General features: G+C 42.2%; 2 protein-coding genes across 8 annotated transcripts in view; one reads left to right on the forward strand and one right to left on the reverse strand.

Annotated features, from left to right (window-relative positions):
• TMOD1 (tropomodulin 1) overlaps positions 1-25,291 on the forward strand; it is a 103,100-nt gene extending 77,809 nt beyond the window's left edge. For 3 of the 4 annotated variants that reach the window (XM_082404151.1, XM_082404149.1, XM_082404152.1), the window contains one exon: positions 8-1,627. In XM_082404151.1, coding sequence (XP_082260277.1) covers positions 8-72 — 65 coding nt within the window. In that variant the 3' untranslated portion in view covers positions 73-1,627. Of the gene's footprint in view, positions 1-7; positions 1,628-24,840 lie in introns of those variants that run through there. The other variant, XM_082404150.1, reaches the window with a different exon arrangement.
• TSTD2 (thiosulfate sulfurtransferase like domain containing 2) lies at positions 453-26,292 on the reverse strand. Of its 4 annotated transcripts, none has more exons than XM_082403998.1 (10): positions 26,107-26,292; positions 22,763-22,975; positions 18,206-18,519; positions 15,735-15,855; positions 10,547-10,672; positions 9,595-9,700; positions 6,298-6,416; positions 5,648-5,806; positions 4,939-5,077; positions 453-3,210 (listed from the first exon to the last, which is right to left on the reverse strand). In XM_082403998.1, exons 2-10 carry the CDS (start codon positions 22,925-22,927, stop codon positions 2,873-2,875), a joined length of 1,587 nt encoding a protein of 528 aa, XP_082260124.1. In that variant the 5' UTR covers positions 22,928-22,975; positions 26,107-26,292; the 3' UTR covers positions 453-2,872. The 4 variants fall into 4 exon arrangements, with proteins under 4 accessions (XP_082260124.1, XP_082260125.1, XP_082260123.1 ...); XM_082403999.1 differs by having other exon boundaries at positions 26,238-26,271; XM_082403997.1 differs by having other exon boundaries at positions 10,451-10,672; positions 26,107-26,260.
• Positions 26,293-26,608: the final 316 nt, after the last annotated feature.

The raw sequence follows: 26,608 nt of genomic DNA on the forward strand, positions 1-26,608 counted from the left end.
TTTCCAGTGAGGAAGAGGAGGCTGGCCGACTTGACCGGGCCCATCATTCCCAAGTGCCGGAGTGGCATCTAGTGTGTGCGGGTGCCGACCACGCCTTTGAACTGGACGTGTTCTACTGATAGGCTATGCTCTGCAGTGGAAACCGGAAGGCAGAATGCCGACACAAACCCCGTTGTGGTTCAGTTCTTTACGCACTAAGGTGTTAGGTTCGCTAGTGGTTGTAGTTGAAAATTTTATAAACTATGGTGAATGTGAAGTTTTTCTTTAGTCACAGAAGTTCAGTCCGGTTATTATTTAAAAACTAAAAAGCCCCCGAACTGGCAGACCTTACTGAAGACAATGTTAGAGCAGCAGTGACTTAACCCCAGGAGCCCAGTTTCGGTGACCTTGCTGTGTGGTGTTTCAGGTATATTTAAAATGTGTAACATGAACAAACAGCACCCTCTTCCACGTGGTTTAAAAGCATTATAAAATATTTTATTACAAATTTGATCTTAGCTCTTTAGCAAACAGAACATGTCATCATTCTTTATTAATCCTCTTTTAAATTTTAAGAACCTCAAGATTAAAGTTGCTAAATTGATTTCTGGATCAAGAACACAATTTTTTCCCCCCCAAGAAAGACAAAAAGACTGAAGCCACAGAGCTCTGCCAGGAATCAAAGAACATGAGATTCCTTAAGCTGGTTACGAGGAAATGATAGAAAAAGCCAATGGTGAAGTCTCAAATTTTAAAAACCGTCCTTTTTTTTTTTTAAACCAATTCCAGGCAACAAACATTTCCCTGGGTGTTCTTTATGAACATCTGGGATTTATTTACAATTTAATACTGGAGTCAGAAAGAATTTTTTCCTTATTGAATGCCAACCTTACGGTGGATGTGAAAACCTATGGCCAAATACTTGAAAACACCTTTCTCTGTTGCACAGTGGGCCAGTGCCTTATGTGAGGCACATCACTAGAGAGACAAATTTCTAGTCCATCATGGCTTATGCTTACAGACTTCAACTACCTATCGCATCACTTCTTAGACAAGTCACCGCTGATCTCATGCCTGTAAATTAAGCCTCCAAAGGTCAGTGGTGAAGAAAATCTAGATATTTAAGAAATAGGAAACCTGGCCAAACCACCCAAGATGATTATTCTGAAAATGTAATTTTGGCATTTCTGCCGGATCCCTTAACATCATGTGCATCTCTGAGGATCCAGCAAAAATGTTAAGCCACACTGCCCTTGTGCCTTTTAATATACCACGGTGCCAGTTAAACTAGTATTTCTGTTGCTTGGGGAGTTTTCATGAGTGATTCAGCAAATCTTATGATAAAGGACAAGCCAAAGAGCTGACGAGCACAGACTAAGCTGCAGAGCACTGAGCAGAGAGGCTTTTGGCGAAAAAGGAAAAGTCTTGCACACGGAACTGTAATGATGGGACAGTACAGGGTAACCAGAGGTGGAGCCAGGGCCTCACCACTATGGAGGAGTGTCTACTGAGGCTGCAGATGGGCCCAGGAGTGGCTCCGTGCTGCAGGAACGGCCAGCCCCACTCGGCTTCTCCTTGAAACACAACTGCAGCTGTATTCTGCATCACTGGAAAGTGCAATATAATATTAAATCTGTTGGTCTAAGAATGGCTGTGCATGTGTTTCTTGGGACTTGTGGGCCAGGGACATGCGCCTGACATGTTGGCTACAGGCTGGGAAACCACCACAGCAGTGCTGAATAACCTCACACAGCATGTCTTGTATTCTGAGGTGTTCACCTAAAAACTACTGCCCAAGGGTCAGTGTCATCGAGCTAATGTGAATCTCTCAAAGAGAATACTTCAGAGCTAAGAGTGTGGGTATTGGGGAAAGCAGAGGAAACCTCTCACAGAAACCAAACCAATGAAACATGAAGGTGGACCACATCTTTAAGACCATCTTCTCCATCAGAGGAGCTGTTGGTCTAGACTAGGGGTGGCAAGTTTTTTTCTGTAAAGGGCCAGATAGTACAGGCACACCTTGTTTTATTGTGCTTCGCAGATATTTCGGTTTTTACAAAATGAAGGTTTGTGGCAACCCTGCATTGTCAGATGATAGTTAGCATTTTTTAGCAATAGAATTTTTTAATTAGGTTATGCACATTGTTTTTTTAGACATAATGCTATTGCACACTTAATAGACTACAGTATAATGTAAGCATAGGTTTTATATGCACTAAGAAACCAAAAAATTCGCGTGACTCACTTCATTGCAGTGGTTTGGAATCGAATCCGCAGCATCTCCAAGGTACGCCTGGAAATACTGCAGCTTTTGCAGGCCATAATGTCTCTCTTGTAAATACTTAATTCTGCTATAGGTCATATGTAAATGAATGGGTGTGGCTATTCCAATAAAACTTTATTTACAGAAGGAGGTGGGCCAAATGCCATAGTTTTCAGATCCTGGTCTAGTGCTCTGAGGCTAGCAGAGAAGAGAGAAGGGTAGGGGTGGATGGCAGATTGACCTAAGGGGCCTGGTTCCGAGGAGTCCACTTCCAGGGCCACAGCTTTCACATTCTACCATCAGGACAGACAGGTTTGCTGATAAGAAAAATGACTACTCCCAGCCCTGCTGCATGGCACAGAAAGGGCATGACCTGGTCACCAGGCTCAAGGCTCTCTCCCTCAGCAGCTTTGGGATCCTACACAGCTCACCTTTTTCTGTGCTCTAGCATCTTCTGAGTCAGAATGTCTCCGGTAAGAGGTCAGCAACCAACTCCATTTTCCCTCCTCTTGTGAAGGACAGGTGGCCAACATGGTGACCAGTTGGCCATGGTGGCTCTGGCAGCACTAAAGTTCCCTGTTTCTCTGCTGGAACAGCCCTAATATTCTCCAATACATGGTCGCCCCAAACCTAGCTCTGTGAAGGCTTGGGGAAAGGCAGATGGGGCCGCTCATGTAAGCATGGCCCATCCTCATCATCACCTGGCCTGGGCTCCGGGCTCGCAGGGAGTCGCCCCTGCTGTAAGAGCTCCCTGGGTGCGCGTAGCCGTCGGGCTGTACACTCGCATTCCTCTTTAAAGCTGCTCTGGGCTGGGCTTGCAGCCTGCCTGCTCCCTTTGTCTTGACACGTAACACAACAGGCTGTGAATCCTTGTCCTTGGCAGGCAGGGCAGGTCAAGACGAGCTGCCGGCACTGGGGAGTGGAGCACAGTTTATACTGGTCCCATGGGGCCCCACAGTATGAACATTCTGGGGAACAAAGAAAAGCCTTGTTATAAAGACACATGAGCACACATCTGTACACACACACACGTACGTGTACATACACACACATACGTACCACATGCACACGTAGACGCAATTCTCCAGTTCCTAAATATAACCCTTAGCTCATCAGCATCTAATGTATCCTTTTGGGTCTGAGGAAGGTTTCTAAATAGTGTAAGTCTCCTGTCTTCTAACAGACAAGGTTCCCCCACCCCCACCTTTTTTGGGGGAGGTTGCTTCTGGGAATTGTCTTCTGATTCCAGCATTCACTGACCCATTTTTCTTTTTCTCATTTAGAAAACAGGCAGTAACGTTTCTCTCTTTCATTAACTAGTCCAAAGCTGGCCAACCACCCTTTGTTGAATGGTCTTTTTCCTTTAGATCATTCCCTTTTGCACTGGGAGACAACACGCCTGAATACAGATAATCCCACATTGACATTTGGCTTCTCCAGTCCACATTCCTCTTCCCCAGGCCTGAAGTTCTCCTGCTTTTGCCAGGGGACACTTGGCCACACAACTCCTAAAACTCACATTATCTACTTTCTCGGCCCCTTTTCCCTGCTGACCTCCTATCACCATTGATAACATCATTCTTCAAGTCTCTTTACCTAGCTTATCTAAGCTACCTTTGGGCCCTCTCTCTCCCCTTTCTGCTCCATCTAGCTCCATAAGAGATCTGAAGTTGCCTCCAGTAAGACACAAATATAAGACCATTAAAACGAATACAAAGATCAAGAAGAAAGGGGAGAGGAAATCAGACTCCCACCTTATTCATTATCTGAGTGTTAATTCAATCTCAGCCCCTGATCACAGGAGTTCTAGAAAATTCTGACAGCCACTAGGGTTGTCTGCCTGTGATCTTTCCCGTTCAAAATGGTGGCATCCAGGGGGAGGATCCATTTTTCTTTAGGATTATTTCCATCCTTCTTTTACTGACTGCCCTCATCTGGTACCATATGTTAGTGTGGACTCCAAACTACAGTCACACCACAGGCTTCCTGTAGCCATCCCTGCCTCCTGCCTTGGCCCTAGGCTCAGCTCCCGCCTTGGAATGCCCCACCCACCACTTGAAAGTGCATACCACATGTGTCCACAGACCATCTAACTAGGGGTTCTTTTACTTGTGCCATGAATTTACTTGACAGTCTAGTGAAGACTATTCTGTCTTAGAAAAATGTTTTTACAATCCATAAAATAAAATGCATAGGATCACAAAGGAAACCAATTACATAGACTACAAAATAACGAAATATTCTTTAAAGTCTGGGATACAGTAAAATACTTATTAACACATTCTATAACAAGACTTAGTGATGAGCCTAATAACTATTTCCATTTTGAAGCAATGATGAACATAAATGCTATATTGAAATATTCACAGCAGCTGTAATATATGAAAATACTGTGATTTCTAGTGATAACAAAGTCACAGGTACATCTAATACTACTGATTTGCTGCTTACATTCGTAATTGAAGGAAGTACTATATTTAGTGAGGGGTTATGAAACTAAAGATAAAATTATTTTCCATTCCAAATTCTGTCTGCTCCACTGCTGCATCTCCAACTCTGTTAGGAAATAGTGGTACTATGTACTCCTTTTCCCTTGCTTTATTCTTCAAGTAATCAGTACTGGTCTGTCTTCCAGAAGGTTAATACAGAGGGTATGTCTGATCATGAATTTAGGTTCTGAGTCTGTGCTGACCTACCTGACACTATGTCACTGTTGAAGGATAAGGCATAACGCTCATCAAAGACAAACAACTTCCCTTTGTAAAAACCAGCAGGAAACTCCTCCAGGTACTTGTGGATGCCACCCTTGAGCTGGAACACTTCCTTGCACACTCCCTATGTGTGGAAACACAAGAGGAAATTTGAGGAGACTAGCAGAGACCAGTAGGAAGCTCCACAGAGGAGCAGCATGTGGTAGGAATGCCGAAGTGGGGCTCCTGGCTCCCCCTGCGGGACACTGAAGAACTGCTGACAAAGGGGGCAACGAACCAACTGGCAGATCTTGCCTACTAGGGTGATGGGTGAGGACAGCAGTCAGGGCCTTCACTCTCTAGATCCTGGGAAGCCCAACTATTTTTGCTGCTCCCTAAATATAGGAAGACACCTGTTAGGACATGTAATGTTACTGAATTTGCTCTTCTCAGGATCAAGCAAAAGGATTAGGAAAAGGGAGATAATCTTTCCCTTTTGTACTTGATGAGTCGCTAAGATTGTTGAGTGCTTTTCACATCTTGAGATTTAAGAACTTCAGATTTTATACTTAGAAACTCTGTGCTGGGGAGAATAATCCCTGGCTGGCTGGGCGTGGGAGAGGGGGTGAAGGTGGGGATTGGAAAGTTCCACACACGCTGTGGGTGCAGCCTTCTTCACCTCCATGCCTGCAGTGCCCTAAGGGTGGTGACTCACCTTGGCTTTGAGGTAGGCTGAACCCCGCTCACAACGGATGCCCCCAGTGCAATACATCAGCACCCTCTTCTCTTTGAAAAGTTCTAGATTTTCATCAACATAGCTAGGGAAGTAACTGAATTTCCTGATGTCTGGGGCTAAGCAGCCCTGGAACCGTCCCTACAATATAGGAGCAGCAGAAAGAAAATGATCAGAAAAACATACCTGGTAAGAACAAAGCTGCTTTCTGCATCAAACACCACTCCCCACCCCTGCCTTGGCAAGGCAGCACTTGCTCCCTGCTGTTTTCATCCCACACGCTAGCCTTTCAAACTTCAAAATCTGGAACTTAGAAACAAGGCTGGTGGGCTGTGGGTCACCCATCCAGAGACCTCAGGGGAACTGGAGAGGCTGCCCAAAGCAAACTTGACAAGATCCTTGACACATGTCAGGGGTAGGCATATGGGAGCCAGAAAGTCCATTATGTGCCAAGATGTCTTTAATCCATATTTTCTTAGACTTTCTCACCAGATTCTGAGTTTGAAGTCTTGGGTTTTCTCTGATGCTGCTAGTAGTGGGAGGAGAGCCACTGACTCAGCCACAGATGGGCACACGGCGTCCCCTTCAGAAACATGCTATGCTGTGGGAACTCAGTTCTGGTTCTTACTTACTATTTTGCTTTCATAGAAGTTTCTGCAGTCCAGTAGGATAGTATCACTTTCTTCTTGATTTGCCTGAGACAGAAACTTTTCTACTTCTTTATGAAATTCACCTGGGGATAAATGGATTCCTAAAACCAAACAAAAAAATCAGTTAAAACAAAACAAAAACAAAACCCAGTTACAACTGGCCCAGCCCGATGACTTCCATTTGCTTTGTTTCTCCCCACCTAAACCTTTCCTCTCATAATTACAGTTACATCTGAAAATGACACTATCTGATGATCATAATGAAAGAATTTAGTAATTCCATGTATTCTCACTCTCCCTCCTCCTAAGATGAGCACTGTGGAGACCTGGCAGTTTAGAAATAATTAGAGAATTCTGCATCCTCATACTTGGCCTAACCCAATAATAAAAGCCAGACAGAAGGGATATAAACTGCCATGTGGGTTTTTGGGTCCATGTTATGGCTAGTGTTCTATTGTCATTGTATATGGAGGAGCCTGGGCATGTATATGCTTGACTACAGGCTTTATAAACTGTTCTATACCAACGTCAAGTCCAAGGCTAAGAACCCTGGCACAGGCAGGTGTGAGCATATGGTTATGGAACAAAGTTGGAGTAAGTTTTTTAAAAATACAAAAGAGTAAGAAGAATGTGTCTAAGTTTGTGTGCATGAGTAAAAGAGAAAAGGGCAGGGGGTGCTGACAGCAGGAATGAAATATGAGAAAGAAGGCAAGAGAGAGAAAAGGATGGAACGCTAGAAGAAGGAGGAGAGAAAGGAGATGAAGAAGATACGTAACATACAAGGAGACTAAAAGGAAAGAACCTGTCCGGTGGGGCCCTCTGCCTTCTCTACTCTCTAGGATAGAAATACTCCTGTATCTTTAGGGTCCAGACATCTCAGTAGTTTGTGAGGAACTTCTGGTGAATTTGGCCACCATACCTCATGGGGGGGGGCGCTCTGGTCCTTGAGTCACCACTCATGATAGAGCCTGACAGCTCCACTCAGGGGTAATCCCAACAACCCCCTGAAACTGCTGGGTACCCAGATCGGGCTGGAGACCCAGAGCACGGCCAAGGAATCTGGATTCCTACCTGCCCAACCTAGGACTGCAGGGAGAATGTAACAAGGCCAGATTTTATATAAGTTACTGTCACATAATTACACAGTCACCAAAACAGTGGGGTGGAAAGGGAGGTTCAAAACTGTGATGAGAAGCATGGAAATCTGCTAAGACTTCTCCTTACACGGAGCTGCAGGGAACCCAGCCTGTTCCCGCTGCTGCTATTACTGTGGCTACTCTCCTGGCCCTGTGGAGGCCTGACCAGAGAGTGACTCACATGAAGTGCTTAAAAGAAGTGCCTCCAAACAACTTGGCTCAAATGAAAGCAGCAAAGCACTGCCTGGAGCCCACTCTCCCCTAAGCTCCAGAGCAAGGTCCTATAGCGCCAACAAAGAGCTGTTTGTGGCCATCCTGCCTTCTGCCAAGGGAGGGACACTAAGCAGACATGGCCCTTTTTGGCCCTTTTCTCCTCATACATGAGTCTCTTTTCCCGGATGCTTGTATCTTACTCTCATTTCCCTCTGGTTTAACTCTTAGCCTTCTTTTTAAATATTTACATGTTAAAAAATGAACATAGACCCAGCCAGAGCTTTCTGTTTCCTGATGAAAGGAGACAATACTACCTATGAAGTAGACTTGGGGGGAAAAAAAGGAAAGAAAGAAAAAAGGAAATCAAACCTGAACCTGATCAAGTCTCTAGACATGAGCTATCTAATATGGTAGCCACAGGGACTTCCCTGGCGGCCCAGTGGCTAAGACTCTGCGCTCCCTATGCGGGGGACAAGGGTTTGATCCCTGGTCGGGGAACTAAGACCCCACATGCTGCACAGCATGGCCAAATAAAATAAAATTAAAAAAAAAAAAGAAATAAATAATATGGTAGCCACTAGCCACATGTGGCTAATGGGCACTTGAAATGTGGCTTGAGATGTGCTGTAATAAGGGTGACACAGATGCAGGATTTCAAGGACTTAGTATACCAAAAAAAGAGTAAAATATCTCATTAATAATTTTTTACACTGGATACAAGTTGAAATAATATTTTGGCTACATTGCATTAAATAAAGTATATTATTGAAATTAATTTCACTTGTTTCCTTTTACTTTTTAAAATGTGGCTACTAGAAAATGTAAAATTCCCCTGTAGCTCACATTATATTTCTATTAGACAGCACTATTATAAATCTAACTACAGTTCATAGGAAATACAGAGGACAGAAGAACATCCCACAGAGATGCAATCAGCATTATACTGATTGTGGGAAATGCTATAAGCAAAATGATCTAATTCCTTCAAAAAATAAACTGCAGGGGAAAATAAAAGATGGAAGTGACTCTCTAGGTTAAAAGGGACTTTAGGAGACATAGTGATCAATCACAATGAGTGGACCTTACTTGAATCCTGACAGAAACAAACTTAAAAAAGTATGAGCTAACTGGGAATTTTAACCACTGGCTGGATATTTGATAACATTAAGAAATTGCTGTTAAAATGTTTTAGATGTGATGATGGTTTTACAATTATTTATTTTTTAAAAAACCTTTATCTTTTAGAGATGTCTACTAAAATAGTTACGAATGAAATGACATGACATCGGGATTCTCTTCTAAATGATCCAGGATGGGAGAAGGGGGTGGGGATAGATCAAAGTTGGCCATGAGTTTATAACTGTTGAAGCTGCGGGAGAGGTACACAGGAGTTCACTGTACTGTTTTCTCTATTTTTTTTAATGTTTGAAATTTTTCATAGTAAAAAGTAAAACAAAACCAAAAAACCCAGCCAAACAAATGTCTTTCAACCATCTACGGTACCCGTGAGGGAGGGGCAAAGAGAACATTCTAGAGCACTTGCAAACAAACTGCTTTGGTGTTGAAAGCCACTTGCTTCCTGTAGCAAAAAGTCTGTGTTTTATTCAGTTGATGAACTATTTACAAGTAATAATTACACGCTTTCCAAATTGTTATCTTTGGAAAGAAAACAACTTCTTGCCAAACCATCACCAAGAAGAATAACTAAGCCAAGTCATTCTAAGCAGTGAGTCTCCAATCACCAGAGCACCAAAGAGAAGAACCAGTTTAAGCACTGAATGACCCAAGTGTTAGCCACCCCACAGATATTCTGAAGAGAGAACTCATCACAACTCTCGCTGATCAGAATGTCTAGCTTTCACATTTGTCTCTATATTAAGATTTGTCCCTATGAAGAAAAGGAAAATGTTTCTTCTTAAAGCAAGCATACCAGGCTTCTTATAGGAGATCTTACTGGGACTGATCCCCATGGGCACAATCTCTTCAAACACACCAACACGCAATTCTGGAAAACAGCAAGCTCCTCCTTTGCTGGTCTAGCCAATGAGAAACAAAACAGAATACAGTCTTTCTCTCCCATCTCCAGGTATAAGATATTTATTCAGTTAAATTATCTGGAACATTCTATGCTCTAACTCCCTTTTCCCACTGAAACAGTTGTTCCTAATTTGAGGTTTCTTAATACTTCAGCTACCCTATTATTACACAACAGATTTAATTCTTATATTTGGCACTTATTTATTGTGTATCTACCATGTGCAGAAATGTCAAATTGAAAAGGTGTTTCTATAGCAATAAGCATTTAACTATAAAACTGAAACACCACTGAGCAATTTCAACATGTAAGATTACATCCCAGCTTTTGTTCAGGAGCTACGACCTTTTCTTTCCTTATCATCATCACCAGCACTAACACCAGCAAGGTAATTCCCACCACCTCTATCACCCATGATGCTAAAGCATAAAGTCACTCCAGCAAAGCAGCTCTCTTGGGAGAGCAATAGCTTTATTCCCTGTGTGGTGTGAAGTGCTGATCTGATCCCACCAGGTTTACTAAACACGTAGTGATCCTCTGATACAGCCAGGTGGTCTCTCAAATGAATAAACACGGCTAAGCTTGAGAGTTTATAGAATGTATAAGCTGTAACGTCCTTATTCTATAAAAAAGGAGACCAAGGCCCATGATCACGTGGCGACGTGGTGGACGAACTGGAATGAACATGCTCCTTCTCCTGCACTGCCTCGGGACCTAGCAAGAAAAGGGTGTTCTGTCCAGCACTGCTTACTTCTCTACAGTGATCCTCTTCATAGCCTGGAGTGGGAAGAGGCACTGAAGCAGAAGCAAATGGCTCTCGATCCATTTCATTTTCAATTTCTCTTACCTTAAAATCGTCCTTACACAGATAATCCTTAAACAATGGGCAGGAAAGCATGACTTCTACATAGAGTCTGGTGGCCAATTTGCTTCCACCCACTGTCCCATTGATTCCTTCTGTAGCAATTCGAACCTGAGACACAAGACGGTGAGAGAAAGGGAATGCAGGCTGTTCTTAGCTCGGTTCAAATCTTTGCAGGGCAGAACAGGTTCATGTGTGTCAATGAGTTTAACAGGAAAAGCAGAAACATTGCTGTGGACACCAAAGTGTTACCACACACAAGATGCTTGTAGTTTTCTAAAATGGCACACTGCCCATAGTTCAGACGAGGTACTCAGTTAACGTGTGCTGAACAAGAGAATGAAATGGATAGAACAACTGGAAAGCCCCATTTGCTATGGAGCTCCAGCTGTCCAATGGCCAAAACTTAAATTCAGGTCAACAGATGTAGGATCAGGATTCAGCTTTGCCACTTACTTGCTAAGTGACCCTGAGAAAATTAATTCTCTTCTCTGAACCTCAATTTCTTCATCTTGATAAAACAGATGAAAAAGAATCAACAATGAAAAAACTGCTGTCCTCAAGTCCTAATGCACAGAACACATCTGAGGGCTGGGAATGCACGAGAGCACATCTCTGCACAGTGTTGGAGGTAAAGCCCACCACTGCAAACCCACCCGTTGGAATACAAATTCCAGGAGGAGCTTGTGTCTCTTTTGTTCTTTGTTGCATAATCAGTGCCTAGAGTAGTACTTGCCACACAGTAGGCATTTAATATGTATTTGCTGAGCAAATGAATGTGTATCCAAATCTGAGGCTTTTTGGCTTCTCAAACCCTCTGTTCTCTTTGAAATGCTTCACTGGTTAGGGAACATTAAAGCCTGGGTTAAGGCCTCTGCCTTCAGAGGCAATCCTCTGGGGGGCCTGCAAAGTTACTTGTTCTGGTACCACAAAATCCTCTGGATAAGTTTAAAGATGGATCATCTCTAGACAGAGCTAGCTTTCTAGAGAAAAGTAAGAAAGTGCAACACTGTATATCATGGTATTCTCTGGAAAGAGATGTAATTTAAGTCAAGGTCCTATATTGTTACCACTTTGTTATATATTGTTATTTATATAGCAATGATACCTACCAATGCATTAGAATTTGAAAAATTTTAAAAGCTCCCCTTTTATTAGGGCCTAGGGAAGATACTTCGTTTGTTGCCTCACTTGATTCAATTCTTTAGGGCATGGATATAAATGGGATTCATTTCACAAGCCAGGGCCAACTCACTAGTAGTGGCTCTCCAGAGTTCCATGATGAGCATTCTGAGTCACATCCAGTCTCCTTGAGAAAGAGGAGCGCAGTCTATTGAAGCCTGTTCTGGGCTGGGAGAGGAAAGTAGGAAGCATATGCCATCTCTGCTGTACAGACTACTGCACCTATTACCGACTCGTATATTTTTAAGGGACAACATAGAAAAATAGAGCTGAACCAGCGTAAGGGTCAGGAAATCTACCCTAAAACTGTCTCTGACGGGGGCAAATATGATGAAGAGGTACATACTTCTGTGTACCTGTCTTCTGAGTAGGTCAGAAGACCCTTTCCTATGCTAATCTCAGAACCCAAATAAAAGACAAGCACAGGCACTCCCTAAATAGCTGAGGCAGAGCAACCTCTAAACTCATGCACTAGACTTCCAACTTCTGTTGAAGGATTCTTCAACTGAAACCTTCAAAGTAGCTGCTAGGTGAGGAAGGCCTTATACCTCAGAGATGAAGAGCAATAGTTAGCATTTATTGAGTACCTAGTATGAGACAGGAACTTTACATTATACTACTGGAAAGTAGATATCAAAATTCCCATTTGACAGAAAAGGAAACAGAAGCTTAAGGAAATCAAGTAACTTGCCCAAGGGCACAAAGTTGGTAGGTGGTAGATCTGGGATTCAAAAGCATATCTTATTGGGTCCAAATCTTGTAATTTTTCCTTTCTAAAGCCTCTAATACATCCCCCAAATTTCTTGAGGCAGTAAGAAATGTATAGCAAAGGGATCAGAAGCTTCTTTCCATAATTCTAGAATTTTCAAGTTCTCCTCTTTCCCTACAAATGCCAACATTCTGCCAAATCTCCTACCAACACAAAACTTGAAAACTTGGCTGAAGCCTTAAAATTTAGACCTAAGATCCAGGCAGGTGCTGCCACCTTGTGGGTAGAGACCCTCACTGCTAGGTCCCCTTGGGCTGGGCCAAGAATAAAAATCGGCCCCAAACCAAGGAAACAGATTGATTTCCTATTTTGTAGGCTCAGGTTTACTGTGAGAGAATATCCATCTTTCAAGGTGTTCTCTAAATAGAGATGGTGATAAACGTATATACGCCACAAATGTTTACTAAATTTTTTTTTTACAATGCGCCAGCAATTGTGCTAGGAATTGGGTCATAGTGGTTAAAAAATAAATAGTTTTTGCCCTTTGGGAGCTTACAGACTTAAGGTAGGTCACAGATATTCAGATAAAAGTCACAGACTGACAAGTGCTATGAAAAATCACTGCAAGATGCAATGAAAGAGTGTATGTGGAAAACTGAATTTAGATTAAAGGTCAGGAAAGATGTCTTTGAGGAAGTGTCATTAAAACTGAGAACTGAAGATTGATTAAAAATTAGATAGGAGAACCCGAATGGGTGTGGGAGAGTTCCTTGAAGAGAATTTTCTTATAAAAAGGCCCAAAGGCACCAAAAAATCTTTGTGGGCTCCAAGAAACTGAAAGGCTATTTTGCTGGAGTGTAATGAGTAAAGAATGGTATCAGATAAGTGGAAAAGGTGGAAGGGGCCAAATAATGCAGGAAACTAAGGGCACGTTAAGGATTTGGGTTTTACTCTAAATGCACTGGATAGCTACTGAAAGACTGTGAGGAGGGAGGGAGGGAGATGATTTCATTTACCTTTTAAGATCATTCTGGCTGCTGTGTGGAAAATGATTAAGTGTGGGCAAGGATGGAAGAATGGAGAGTAGTCTGGAAGCTGCTGAAATGAACTAGGTAAGAGAGGGTGGGGCTTGGTTTAAGGTGGTGGAAGACAGAGTGAACGGAATCAAAGGATATTTTAGAGGCAGAAATGGCAGGACTTGGTGATGAACTGGTCTGGAAGCTGCTGAAATGAACTAGGTAAGAGAGGGTGGGGCTTGGTTTAAGGTGGCAGAGACAGAGTGAACGGAATCAAAGGATCTTTTAGAGGCAGAAATGGCAGGACTTGGTGATAAACTGAATGAGGTAAAAGAAGCTTTCAGTCGCTATCTATAAAACAACATGGGTGTGAAAAATATCACTGACTGATCAAATAATTGCCTTAGGGAATTAAAACCTAGGACATGTGTGGGAAACATTAGGCCTAAGACAGTACAGCGTCATAACCAGAGATGATCTCAGAGGGAATCTAGTTCACTTCCTTTTCATTTAAAATTTTAAAATACATATGTACACATATGTGTGTGTGTGTGTGTATATATATATATATATATATATGTATGTAATCATCGAGGATTTGAAAAAAAAAAATCCATAGTCCTATCACGTAGAGATAATCACAACTAACATTTTGATATTTACCACTCCATCTTTTTACACACACGCTTGTGGTTTTGTTACAAACATACATTCATCCTTTTACTCAACATTCTCCAAATATTTACTGTCTGCTATGTGCTAAGCCCTGTTCTAGCACTGACAATATATCAATTGATTAACAAAGTTCCGTACTCATGACGCTTATATTCTACAAGGGAGATAGATTATAACAAATTAAGCAAAGATTGTACTCTCCAATAGTAGTAAACTTTTTGAAATTCTTTGAGCAGAAGGGAATAGAAAGTGATGAGATTTGGAGAGAGACAGATTAGAATTCTCAGGAGATAACATTTGAGGGGAGATCTGAAGTGAGGAACAAGCCATGTGAAGATCTAGGGGAAAAAACATTCAAGAGGGAAAGGAAACAGCAAATGTCAAAACCACAAAATGGCAAAAGACTGACATGTTCTAAGAAAATTAGGAAGCAACTTGATATCACACCTATATGTACAGTTCTATAAAATGTTTTTCCAGTTAATATATTAAGAACATTTCCCCATGCAAGGGGTCAGCAAATTATGCCTGCTTTTACATAGGTTTTACTGGAATATGGCCATATCTGTTCTTTTACATATTGTTTACGGTTGTTTTCATATTGCGACACCAAGTTTGAGCAGCTTTTGTGCAAAGCCTAAAATATTTACCATATGGCTCTTTAAGAAAATGTTTGCTGATCCCTGGCCTATGCCTTTATGTAGTCTTATAAAACACCATTTTTTAAAAATTGAAGTATAGTTGATTTACAATGTTGTGTTAATTTCTGCTGTACAGCAAAGTGATTCAGTTATACATATATATACATTCATTTTTTAAATATTTTTTTCCATTATGGTTTATCATAGGATACTGATTATAGTTCTCTGTGTTATACAGAACGTTACTGTTTATCCATTCCATATATAATAGCTTACAACTGCTAACCCCAAACTCCCACTCCATGCCTCCCCCAATCCCCTCCCCGTTGGCAACCACGTCTGTTCTCTATGTCTGTGAGTCTGTTTCTGTTTTGTAGATAGGTTCAGCTGTGTCATATTTAGATTCCACATATAAATGAAATACGGTATTTGTCTTTCTGACTTACTTCACTTAGTATGATAATCTCTAGTTGCATCCACATTGCTGCAAGTGGCATTACTTCGTTCTTTTTTTATGACTGAGTAGTATTCCTTTGTATATATGTACCACATTTTCTTTATCCATTCATCTGCTGATGGACATTTAGGTTGTTTCCATGTCTTGGCTATTGTGAACAGTGCTGCTATGAACATCAGGGTGCATGTATCTTTTTGGATTAGAGTTTTGTCTGGATATATGCCCAGGAGTAGGACTGCAGGATCCTATGGTAGCTCTATTTTTAACTTTCTGAGGAACCTCCATACTGTTTTCCATAGTGGCTGTACCAACTTACATTCCCACCAACAGAAAACATCATGTTAATAGCTGTTTAGTATTCCACTTAAATGCCTAGCAGGAATTTGCTAATTTCTAAGAACCCAACTGGTGAATCCTTCAAGCACAGCCTCTGCAAACTAAGTTGGAGGCAAGATGAGTCCAGTGAAGGATAGGGTGTGGGAGAAGGTGTTACCTTGCCTGTGAGGTGCAGGTGCTGACACAGAGCTGTCTGCCAGGCACAGATCCAATCAGGATCCTCCAGGTCACAGTAGCAGTAAAAAAGTAGCACCTCCCCTTCACCATTGCCCTGGCCACTGTAAAAAGAAAACCACAGGGGAAAAAGCATTTCAGTCACTGGCATAAGGAAGACACAATTCATAAGTATACCCAGGCAGAATCAGAAGAAAGGCCTAATGGAGCAACTCATGCCTGCCTTTGCTCCTAACTATCATTCTCCTCCTGACATGAGAAGCAACTCCTGTCTGTATTTGCTCTAAAGAAGACAATACCTGCACTGAACTCCTTCCTTTATAAAAAGTGAGCTTACTTTGATTTCCTTGTTTAATCATCATATCCATGAGATAGGTATTAATAACCCCTTTTCACAAGACAGCTGGAAATTTGAATCCATTCTGGCTTATACTCTAACACAAGGCAGTATCTGTTTTGAATCTCTCTCTGTACAGAAAGGTTTCACTTCCATTTTTTCATGTAATCCTGTTACCCATGAGACAGGTTATTAGCATCCCCATTTTATAGCCGAATAAACTGAGCCCAATTCATCCCAGGTGAGACAGCTACAAAGTGACAGTCAGGACTGGAACACCAGTCTTCTGACACTAGAACCCATACTCTTTCTACTGCACTGTGCTGACTTAAACTAACTAGTTATGGGACCTGGGCGGGTGTCTTATCATCCCTGAGCCTTGATTTCCTCATCTGTAAAACTGGAGGACTGAAATAAACTGCATTTCTCAAAGTGTGCTCTGAAGCTGTTCTATGAAATCACATGTCTGAGAAATCCTGCAGATAATATCTCCCCTTTGAGAGTCACAGTGAAAGCCCCTCATCTATTGAAGGCTCTGGGCAGTCCTGCAAAAAAGAACATTTTAACCTAATGCTTCCCAAACTTAATTGTCTTTAGCATCTCTTTTCAACACCTGATAGCATCCTCCAGAGCTAGTGTTGTACAGACATATTTTAGAGAATGATATAACAGATGATAATTAAGGTCCCATCCAGCTCTGGTATCTGTGACTGTCTCATCAGTGCCCTCTTCATATTTCAGGGCCTAGTCTCCGAAACCTGCTTATCTATTTCAGAGCCTATCTATTTTCCTTTCTCTAAATTCCTGTCATGAATTACTGTCTGAGCCATACAACTGTAAGTGATAATTATATAGCCTGTCTTGTACCATCTGCTAAATGTTTCATGTATCCTTTTCTTTGTCTTTCTAACTAAAAAGCAGGGCCATACAGAAATGAAGAGACCACATTTGTATAGCACTTTATAGTTCACAAGTGCTCTTACCATCATCATTTGATATAATTCATATAGCAATTCTGTGAGGTAGGCAGAGCAGGCGTTATTATTCCAGTTTTAGAGGCGAGAACATAAAGGTACAAAGAATTTTAGTGACTAGCTCAAGTCTGACTCCAAGTTCAATTCTGTTTCTAACTTTCTCTTCCTCTTTCTGATAAACAAAGGGAACTGGCATAACACAGGTGACAAAAATGTATCAAATTTGGGCATTTTCTAATCACCAAATAGTTTAGGAATTGCTTAAAATCAGAAATCTGTCCTCTAGAATTATGTAATATTATGATTTGGTGAGGTTTTCAAAGGCGGATTTAAACTTCTAATCCTATGCCTCAGTTCTAAAACTTAACATAGGGACTTCCCTGGTGGCGCAGTGGTTAAGAATCCACCTGCCAATGCAGGGGACACGGGTTCAAGCCCTGGTCTGGGAAGATCCCACATGCCGCGGAGCAACTAATCCCAGAGGCGCCACAACTACTGAGCCTGCGCCCTACAGCCTGCACACCGCAACTACTGAGCCCGCATGCTGCAACTACTGAAGCCCATATACCTAGAGCCCATGCTCCGCAACAAGAGAAGCCAGTGCAGTGAGAAGCCCGTGCACTACAACGAAGAGTAGCCCCCGCTCACCGCAACTAGAGAGAAAGCCCGTGCGCAGCAACAAAGACCCAACACAGCCAAAGATAAATTTAAAAAAATAATAATAAAATAAAATAAAACTTAACATACTTTCTAAAACATATCCAGCTCAGAAAACCACATTTTGCAACAAAAACCCCTTTTTAAGTTCTGACATTATTCAGGGTACAGGAATCATTAACATTTCTGGGCCTTCTGATTTCTCTTTGAAAAAAATACAATTTTCTGTTCTTTACCTCTGCCTAGAGAAGATAAGATGTAGGATGGCTTCCAAGAAACCCGGAGAACACTGTCAGCTGTGCGGGTATATGCTACCGCATAGGCTATGGTCTTCTATTATACATAGAACATGTTTATTGGCCTAGTTTAGGCGGTAGAGAAATTCTGTGCCTTACGGATTTGCCATTTTAGTGGATGGGTGGTATCTCACTGTGACTGGAAAAACGTTTTTTAAATTAAACGAAAGGTACAGAATGAAATTCTTACCTTATCAGCTCATCAGGGCTAAAGCAGCTTATATCAGGGAGCCAAGCAGACACTTCATGGCTATGGGTAAGGTCTTCTTTGAAAGGATTTCTTTTGTCTGCAGACTTAAGAGTCTTTGAGGTGCTTGATGTCACAGTCAGCTGCTTTAAAACAGAAGCAGTCTCATGGTAAATCTCATCAGCATGTTGTGTTGCCACATGTCTGTGGATGCTGGTCTGGTCTGTGAATAGTTGCTGACAGCATTTCCACCATTTTTCTTTATACTCAGAAGGAGGTGCTGGAAGTTCTTTAGTTTTGACAAAAAGGGCAAACGCCTGCAATTAAATTTCAAATATGTCACTGTTAAATAACCTTAGGTTTCAGGCTAGAATGAAAGTCTCATGAAATCCCTTATCTTTCCACAGGGATTTCTAGTTTTACGTCCTACTGTTCTATAGAAGAACTTCCTGAGAGACTGAACTTCCTCCAAAAAGGAAATGGTCAAGGAAATTATGGAATATACTTACTATGGAATATTAAGCAGCCAGTTTTAAATTACATGGGAAAATATAATATTAAATGAAAAAAACTGGAAAAATTTGCTTATACAGTGTAATCTTAACTACATTAAAAAGTACATTGAAAAAGACTGGAAAGACTACCAAAATGTTTTGATTTGTATAAAGTGGATTTAGGCTAATTGTTAAAAAAAATTTAAACAGAAGAGAAAATTATGGATGCACCATAACTCTTTTAACCCATTCTAAATGAGCGAGCTTTTTTTGTTTCCAATACTTGCAGTTATAAGCAATGGTGAACGAACATGCCATGCACACATCTTTCTATACGTCTTTAACCATCTACTTAGAATAACTATTAAGAAGAAAGTTTTGGAGGTGAAGAAGCGTAAAATTTTAAACTGTGAGAAATAGTGACTACCTGGAAAATCATACCAATTTATACACTCACCAGCAATGCATGGGGGTTCATTTTATCCACAGCATTTTTATCAGTATTTAATTTTTGTCAATATTTTTAATATTGACCCAAATAAAAGGCAAAAGAAATATCCTGTTTTTACTTGCGTATCTTTGATTTAAGGTTGAGTATTTTTTCATATTGATTCGATGTTCTTTTCTAGCTTACCTGTTAATATCTGTTGCCTATTTTTCTACTGTGGCATTTATCTTATCTTCTTACTGATTTGTAAGTGGTTTTAGTGACCTTTTGTTGATCATAGTTATCCAAATTTGTTTCCTAGCTTGTCATTCATTTTTCAACTTTGTTTATGGTGTTTTTTGATGTATAAATGGAAGCTAAATGATATCTATGATTATCAGCCTTTTTTCAAGGCTGAAAAAAATGGAAAGAAAGGTATTTTTACATATATGTATGTATCTATATATATTTTAAACAATTCTCTTAATGCATCTGAAGACTACAGTACAGCACCCAAAATTGGGCACTCTGAAGGATAACAATTATAAATATGGAGCATCACTTTTGGACCTTCCTCAGTCTGTACACAACCATATCTGGACTGTCCCAGACTGAAGCAGGATGGGGTCGTCTGCAATTACACTGCAGGGCATTTTTTAGCCTCTCCTACAGTTAATCCTTCTGTATAGGCAAAAAAGAGAAAGAGAGATGGTGTGTATGTCAACTTAAGTGTTTCTTTGTATTATACTTAGAACTAAGGTGTATGCATCCAAGGCCTCATTATCATCGAGGCCTCAAAAAGTCATGGTCCTTAAAGAAATACTATATAAAATCAGAATTTTTTCCTTCTTTCCTCCTTCGTCAAAATGCCAGCAGGCAGGCCTGAGCAAGATGGGAGGCCCAGTGTAAATGTGGCCTGCTGCTGGTCTTTTAGGGCCTCGTGAACAAAGCATTGAGGATCCAGCAGCAGCTAGGGCCCGTGTGGGGTCTGTTCAAGAGAGATGCAGGCCAGGGCTTCCCTGGTGGCGCAGCGGTTAAGAATCCGCCTGCCAATGCAGGGGACACGGGTTCAAGCCCTGGTCCGGGATGATCCCACATGCCGCAGAGCAACTAAGCCCGTGCACCACAAATACTGAGCCTGGGCTCTAGAGCCCGCGAGACACAACTAATGAGCCCCCCGTGCCACAACTACTGAAGCCCACGTGCCTAGAGCCTGTGCTCCACAACAAGAGAAGCCGCCGCAGTGAGAAGCCCGCGCACTGCAACGAAGAGTAGCCCCTGCTCGCTGAAACTAGGGAAAGTGCGTGCACAGCAACGAAGACCCAACGCAGCCAAAAATAAAATAAATAAATTTTTTTAAAAAGAGAGACAAATAACTTCTCTAAAGAAAAAAAGAGAGAGAGAGATGCAGGCCAGAGCTAGGAAGGCAGCTCGGAGGTGGGTGAGGCCTGTGTGGGGAAGGCAGGCCCTGGTGGAGGAGGCAGCTTGGCAGAGTGGGAAGACTGCATACAGGGAATAAGCAAGTAAGTCAATATATTGCGACTAAATGGAGCTAGGTTCTCCACCAATATGAAAAGGAGAGAGAGGGAGTTCCCTGGCGGTCCAGTGGTTAGGACTCCACGCTTTCACTGCCGAGGGCATGGGTTCAGTCCCTGGTTAGGGAACTAAGATCCTGCAAGCTGCACAGCGCAGCCAAAAAAAAAACTGGAGAGAGAATAAACCTTGTGATGTTGGAATGGAACTGAAAGTAATGGTACGAACTCATTTGATTTACACTGATATAAAAGTAAATATAAAAGTATGTGTATGATACATATGGATGTATGTGTCTTCATCTATATATATTCCTAGCTCCGTCCACCAGAGGTCCTGGGAGAAGCAACACCTTAGAAGCAATGCGCTCACCTAGCCCCCAGGTTTTGGTTTTTGACAATTCTCCACTAGAAAGAACCAGGTCTCCTTGAAGAAATGTCTGACTCCAGGGATGAGACAGGGAAAATACTAGATGACCCTGAAACATCTTGTTGAATTAGAAAGTAAGGAAATGCTCAAAGAATGATGAGGGCAAGTCAAAAAGACATAGATACTAGCTTGAAGGGGCTCTCAGCCAAATCTGAGATACTCTGAACATCAAAATAAATAATTATAGTAATGGATTATAGCCCACTGAATAAAACAGAATTCTTGAATACACACTGATACAAATAAACTGGGAGGAAAGAAAGCTCTTCCTTACAGAAGAATGCCAAGTAAGAAATCTAGAAGGAATGAATTAGAAAATCACCATTTAGAAACCATCACAGTAATAATTCAGCAAAGAAACATCAATGGATCTAAAACTAGTAGATGAAATTTGGTTGAGGAACAGGCTATTTACATAGTCTCAAAGTATTTCCCCCCAAATACTGAATAATTAAAAGGGAAAAAATAATTTTATAGCAAAGAAATCCGACAGGCACTTCCTTAATCAAGTACCCAAAATTAACATTGCCAGTAATGGGACAAATTGGCACTGACTGCATGACAGAACGCAGCCAGAAGAACACAGCATCTCTTGTGCGGCAGGCTTATTAACAAAGCCATAACTTGAATCTAATCACAAGGAAACATGAGTGAAAATCATGAGATGTTCTACACCATAACTCATCTGTAATCTTCAAAAATGTGACAGTCATGATTTCAGGGAAAAAAATGAGAAAGTGGTCCAGATTGAACACTTATGAGACATAACCACTAAAGGTAACATGTGACCTTAGAGTGGATCTGTAAAAGCCATTTGAGGCAACTGATGAAACATGAATGGAGCTGCTGGGCAGAGGGGAGATGGGGGTCCTCTGTACAATTCTGGCAACCTTTCTATAAGTTTGAAATTATTGCAAAGTAACTTAAAAAAAACTTTCTGTACCCTTTGGGTTTCATTTTCAAGGAAATCTGTGTGAGATGAGGGCAGAAGGGTGGTAGATAGGAAGTTATAAGCAGAGACATCTATTCTTCATTGACATGGAGCCAATATAAGGTGATTTTGCAGAAGAGGGACAACAGATTGGAGGTAAGAAAACTAAGTCTCAATTGCACTTCCTCAGTCAAGTCATTTTCCTTTGAGCTTCAGCAGGTAGAGGGTTTAGTCAATGATCCCTAAAAAAAGAATAAATGGCATAGAAGAATAGCATCCATACCACCCCTGTAACCCAATCCTCAGTAAGCCTGCAGCATTCTGGGCTGCTCTGCTCCTTCTCCCAACCAATGGAGCCCTGCCAGCTGGACCGGATCAGGAGTCTTAGACAGCAGTTGCCCTAATGCCCGTCTGTTCTCCTTATGACTAGGTTTCCTGGGTTCCTGGGATTCTTCCCATAACCCTAGGTGGGAAAAGGAATCCAGCCCATCTGTCTAGGATCTGTCCTCAAGTACTCCACCATAAATAAGTGTTCCAGAGCCACACCTTGCCTATGATTCTCCTTTGCCTGGCACTGAACTAAGATTACTGGCTAATGGCTCTGACTAGACCTTACCTTGAACATGGCATCAGCCTAGCGTCTCACTAGCCCTCCACTCCCTGGAGGAAAACCTTGATGAGCTACTTCTAGGTATATCTACATTAACTATACCTACATGATCCTGAAACATCAACAGCAATTTTACCTTTTTCTTTGCAAATGAGTATTTCTTCTTTGTACTGACATCTAACTCTGCTTTGATACTGCTACTGGGATTGATAAGACTTGTGTCTTTCAAATCAAGGTCTGAAAACCTTAAAACACAGGCCTCCAGGTCATCTCCTTGGTCTGGTGAAGTGGAAGAAGGCATCTGGTTTGGTTCCAGCAGTGAGGCAGACTCCTTTCAGTTAACTATCTCCTAGGAAGTAAGCAAGGGAAAAACAACGTCCAAGTCTTTGATTACTACTTGAAGTAAACTTGAAGCTAATCAATCATGCAAATGAGCATGGGCCCAAGTAGCTCAAGCTATCCATCCATTCATTTACTTGTCCATCCAAGAAATATTTATTTAGCACCAATTCTATGCCCAGCACTGTTCGAGGCCCTGGAGATATAGCAGTGAATGAAACAGAAAAAGTCTGTGCCTTCTTAGACCTCACTTTCCAGTGGGGAGAGAGAGAAGGTAAACAAATGAATAAATTGTTTTTAAAAAATAGATGGTAAAAAGGGCTATGATGACAACTAAGCAAAGTAAGGAGACAGAGTCACCAAGGGGTTCTTTAAAACTCAGAGGGTAGGTAAAGTCTTTCTGAGGCAGTAGCATTTCAGCAGAAACCTGAATTAGAGGGCAAGCCATGCAAACATTTAGGGAAAAAGATACCAAAAAAGCACCAGGTGCAACCAAAATCAAGCAAGCTGCCTGTTAGTACCTTCAATTATAAATGTTTTGTTCTTTTTTGTCCCCTAATTTTTGAGCTGGGCAAATTCCCTTCCTTAGAAGAAATAACTACCAAAAGAGCCTCATTTTAATGAGCCAGAAGAAATATACAAACTGCTACTGTGGCCAAATCTTGTCAAAATGGACACAGTACAACCAACATGTTGTTTTTTTTGTAAAGCAAATGTTACAAGTGACAAATGTGAAGAACATGAAAGACTGGGGAAAGCGTGGGCTTCGGATTGTGGTGCAGCTGGGTGCAAGTGTGTGAACCTGGGCAGGATATTTAACTTTTCTGAGTTCTAATTCCCAAATGTGTAAAATGGAGATGACAGTATCTACCTTGCAGGACTATAGTGAGGACTGGAAAGGACTATGTAGCCTTTGACACATACATAGTTCCCCTACCACTCTAGGCTCATCTAAGACAACACTCTCCCTCACGTATCCTATTCTGGCCATGCTGGACTTCCCCTAGTTCCGCAAACGAGCCCTGCTCTCTCTTGCCTCAGGGTCTCCACACATGCCTTTCACACCACCCCAAAATGACCTCCCCTCACTCTAAACCCTCTTTCAGTTCTCACTTTAACTTATTTATATATTCTTAATTATTATTTGTGGGGACTTTGCTATGTGCCTGACAGATAAAACAGTGATGCGGATGCAGGTCTTAATGAAACTGTTAAGGTCCTTGTTAACTTGGAGCTTATGTTATAGTAAGAGAAGAGACACTACGTAAACAAAAAAACATGAAAATATCAGTGATAAGAGCTACTGCTTCTCAGTTTTCTTTGTTGCGGATCCTCCTTATCATCCCAACCTCTAAATGTTCAATCACTCTATCTACACTCACCTTTGAGGTGATCTTCATCTAGTCCCAGGGTCTTATAAACTATATTTACTTCAGAATAATTGGGCAAGGGGAGATAATATAGGTAAAAGTAGATGGGACATTAGTTGGTAATTGCTGAAGCTGGTTGATAAAGTCCATGGGGGTTCATTATATAAATTCCTCTACTTCTGTAAATGTTTGAAGCTTCCATGAAAAAATTAAAAAGGGAAATAATCATAAAGGAAATTTTATGTTTAGAACACTATACGCTCCAATGACTCCAAATTTGTATCTCCAGGCCAGGCCTCTCCCCTGAACTCCAAATTCACATAACCAATGTCTACTGGATAGCTTCAGCTGGAAGGCTAGGAGGCTGTTCAAATGCAACTAACTGTTAAAACCAAACTCTTAACTTGCTCTTCCTCAGTCTTCCTTACCTCAGTAAACAACAATTCCATTCTTCCTGTTACTCAGACAAAAAAACTTTGGAATTCTCATCTCCTTACTCTTTCAGACTATTGAAAAGCCTATCAACTCTGCTTTTGAAATACAATGACATCAGACCACACTGTACCATCTTCACTACCAACCTCATTCAAGCCATCATTTCTGGACTGAATTACTGCAGTTGCCTAACTGCCCTGCTCCTGTAGAAGCCACAGAGGTAACTATTAAAAAATAAGTCAGATCGCCCTCCAAAGGCTTCTGAATGTACTAGGATAAAGTCCAAGGTCCTTACAAAGCCCCTTCCACCACCTCCCTAATATTATCTTCTCCCACTTTTGCTCACTACCTCTGATTGCACTGTTTGCTGGTTCCTGAATGGGTCATCAGCACTGAGAAAACAGGGGTTTTCCTTTGTTCACCTCTGCATCCTCAGCATCTAGAACACTGCCTGGCACACAATAAATATAACATATTTGTCAAATTAAATAAAGAGTGATTGGTGGCCAGGGAAGCCTTCACCAAGGGCCTGATGTTTGAGCTGAGACCTAAATGACAAGGAGCTATCCATGCAGACTTAGGAGCAGAGATATTAAGACAAAGGAAATAATGAGTATAAATTCCTCAAGTGGGAACGAGCTTGACTTACTGGAGGTACACAAAGAAAGTCAGAGGGGTTGGAATACAGTGATGAGAGAGTAGAACCCTGTAGGAGAGGTTATGGAGTTTTTTTTGCCACAAAGCTGTAAACAAAGGAATAACGTGATCTGCTTCTGGATAAGTCCGGAAAGTAGAGTCGGCCGGGTCTACCGATAGATTGTTCCGTAGGAAGTGAAGGAAAAGGACCCAAGAATGACTCCTACCTACATTTTTGGATTAAGCAATAGAATGGATGGTGCCATTTACTGAAATGGGTAAGACGGAAGGAGGAATAAGGCCAGGAGAGTGAAACATAAGTTCCATTTCAGACGTGTGAAATTTCAGATGGCCATGGACAAGGCAGTTAGATAAGCAGCTGTGGCGCTCATCGGAGATGTCAGGGCGGGAGATATTCACATACACGTATGGAGGTATCCAATAACTACTGAAAATATTACTAAAGCAATCACCCGTTCCTTCCTAAACAACTCGGAGGCGCGAGAGGTCAGATGACGGCCAGAGGGTAGCCCCGGAGTAGCAAGCTCACACTAGGGAGGGTCTTTCTGTCCCCAGGCCGGCTAGAGCGGCGCCGCCTCCCACCCGGGCCCCACCCCGCGCGCCGGGCCTGGCCCAATCTCTCCGCCCAGCTTTCCCAAGCCGGCAAAGGCCCGGAAGTGGGAGAAAGATGAGCACGTACCCGCCTGTCCAGATCCTTTCTCAAATCTTTCTTCACGGAAAGGTCTCCGCCTAGCAACTGTCACCGCTCACTGCCCTCGCACCTCCAGCCCCAGCCTGTGTTTACGTAGGAAGGAACGCCGGGCACCTCACCTCACTCCGGAAGTCTAGGCCGTTAGCGAAAGGGCCGCCGGGAAAACCTCCGAGAGGCCCAGTGGGAGGGTCTGAAGTGGAGGCGGGGACTAGAGCGTCCTTCCTAGACCATTGGCCTACTGGCGTGGCTCGCGGCCGGCGGGCTCGGGCTGGCTGAAAAGGCGGTGATCTCCGCGTGGCCCCGGAAGGACTTTGTGGGAAGGCGGGCGAAGGAAGCAGCCGAGAGGCGGAGGTAGCCCGAGAGGGCGGTTGCGTGCGGACCAGACGCCTGCGGCCTGGTGAGCTTCCAGACGCCGGCCCTCCCGGATCCAAGCCTGCCGAGCCACCAGGCCACCTCTCCCCCTTGTGCTTCCGGGAGCCGTCGCGAGCGA

The sequence above is a fragment of the Balaenoptera borealis genome (assembly GCF_965194805.1).
Source record: "Balaenoptera borealis genome assembly, chromosome: 8".
Lineage (NCBI taxonomy): Eukaryota > Metazoa > Chordata > Mammalia > Artiodactyla > Balaenopteridae > Balaenoptera > Balaenoptera borealis.

What these genes read in the sequence shown, in the direction of transcription:
- TSTD2 (XM_082403997.1), bottom strand. Translation starts at nt 22,927, where the DNA reads ATGCCTTCTTCCACTTCACCAGACCAAGGAGATGACCTGGAGGCCTGT. An exon ending in ACCTGCACCTCACAGGCAAG is followed by an intron (nt 10,673 to 15,734) that starts GTAACACCTTCT and finishes CTTGTGTCTCAG; the next exon opens with GTTCGAATTGCTACAGAAGG. An exon ending in GATCTCCTATAAGAAGCCTG is followed by an intron (nt 6,417 to 9,594) that starts GTATGCTTGCTT and finishes GTTTGGTTTTAG; the next exon opens with GAATCCATTTATCCCCAGGT.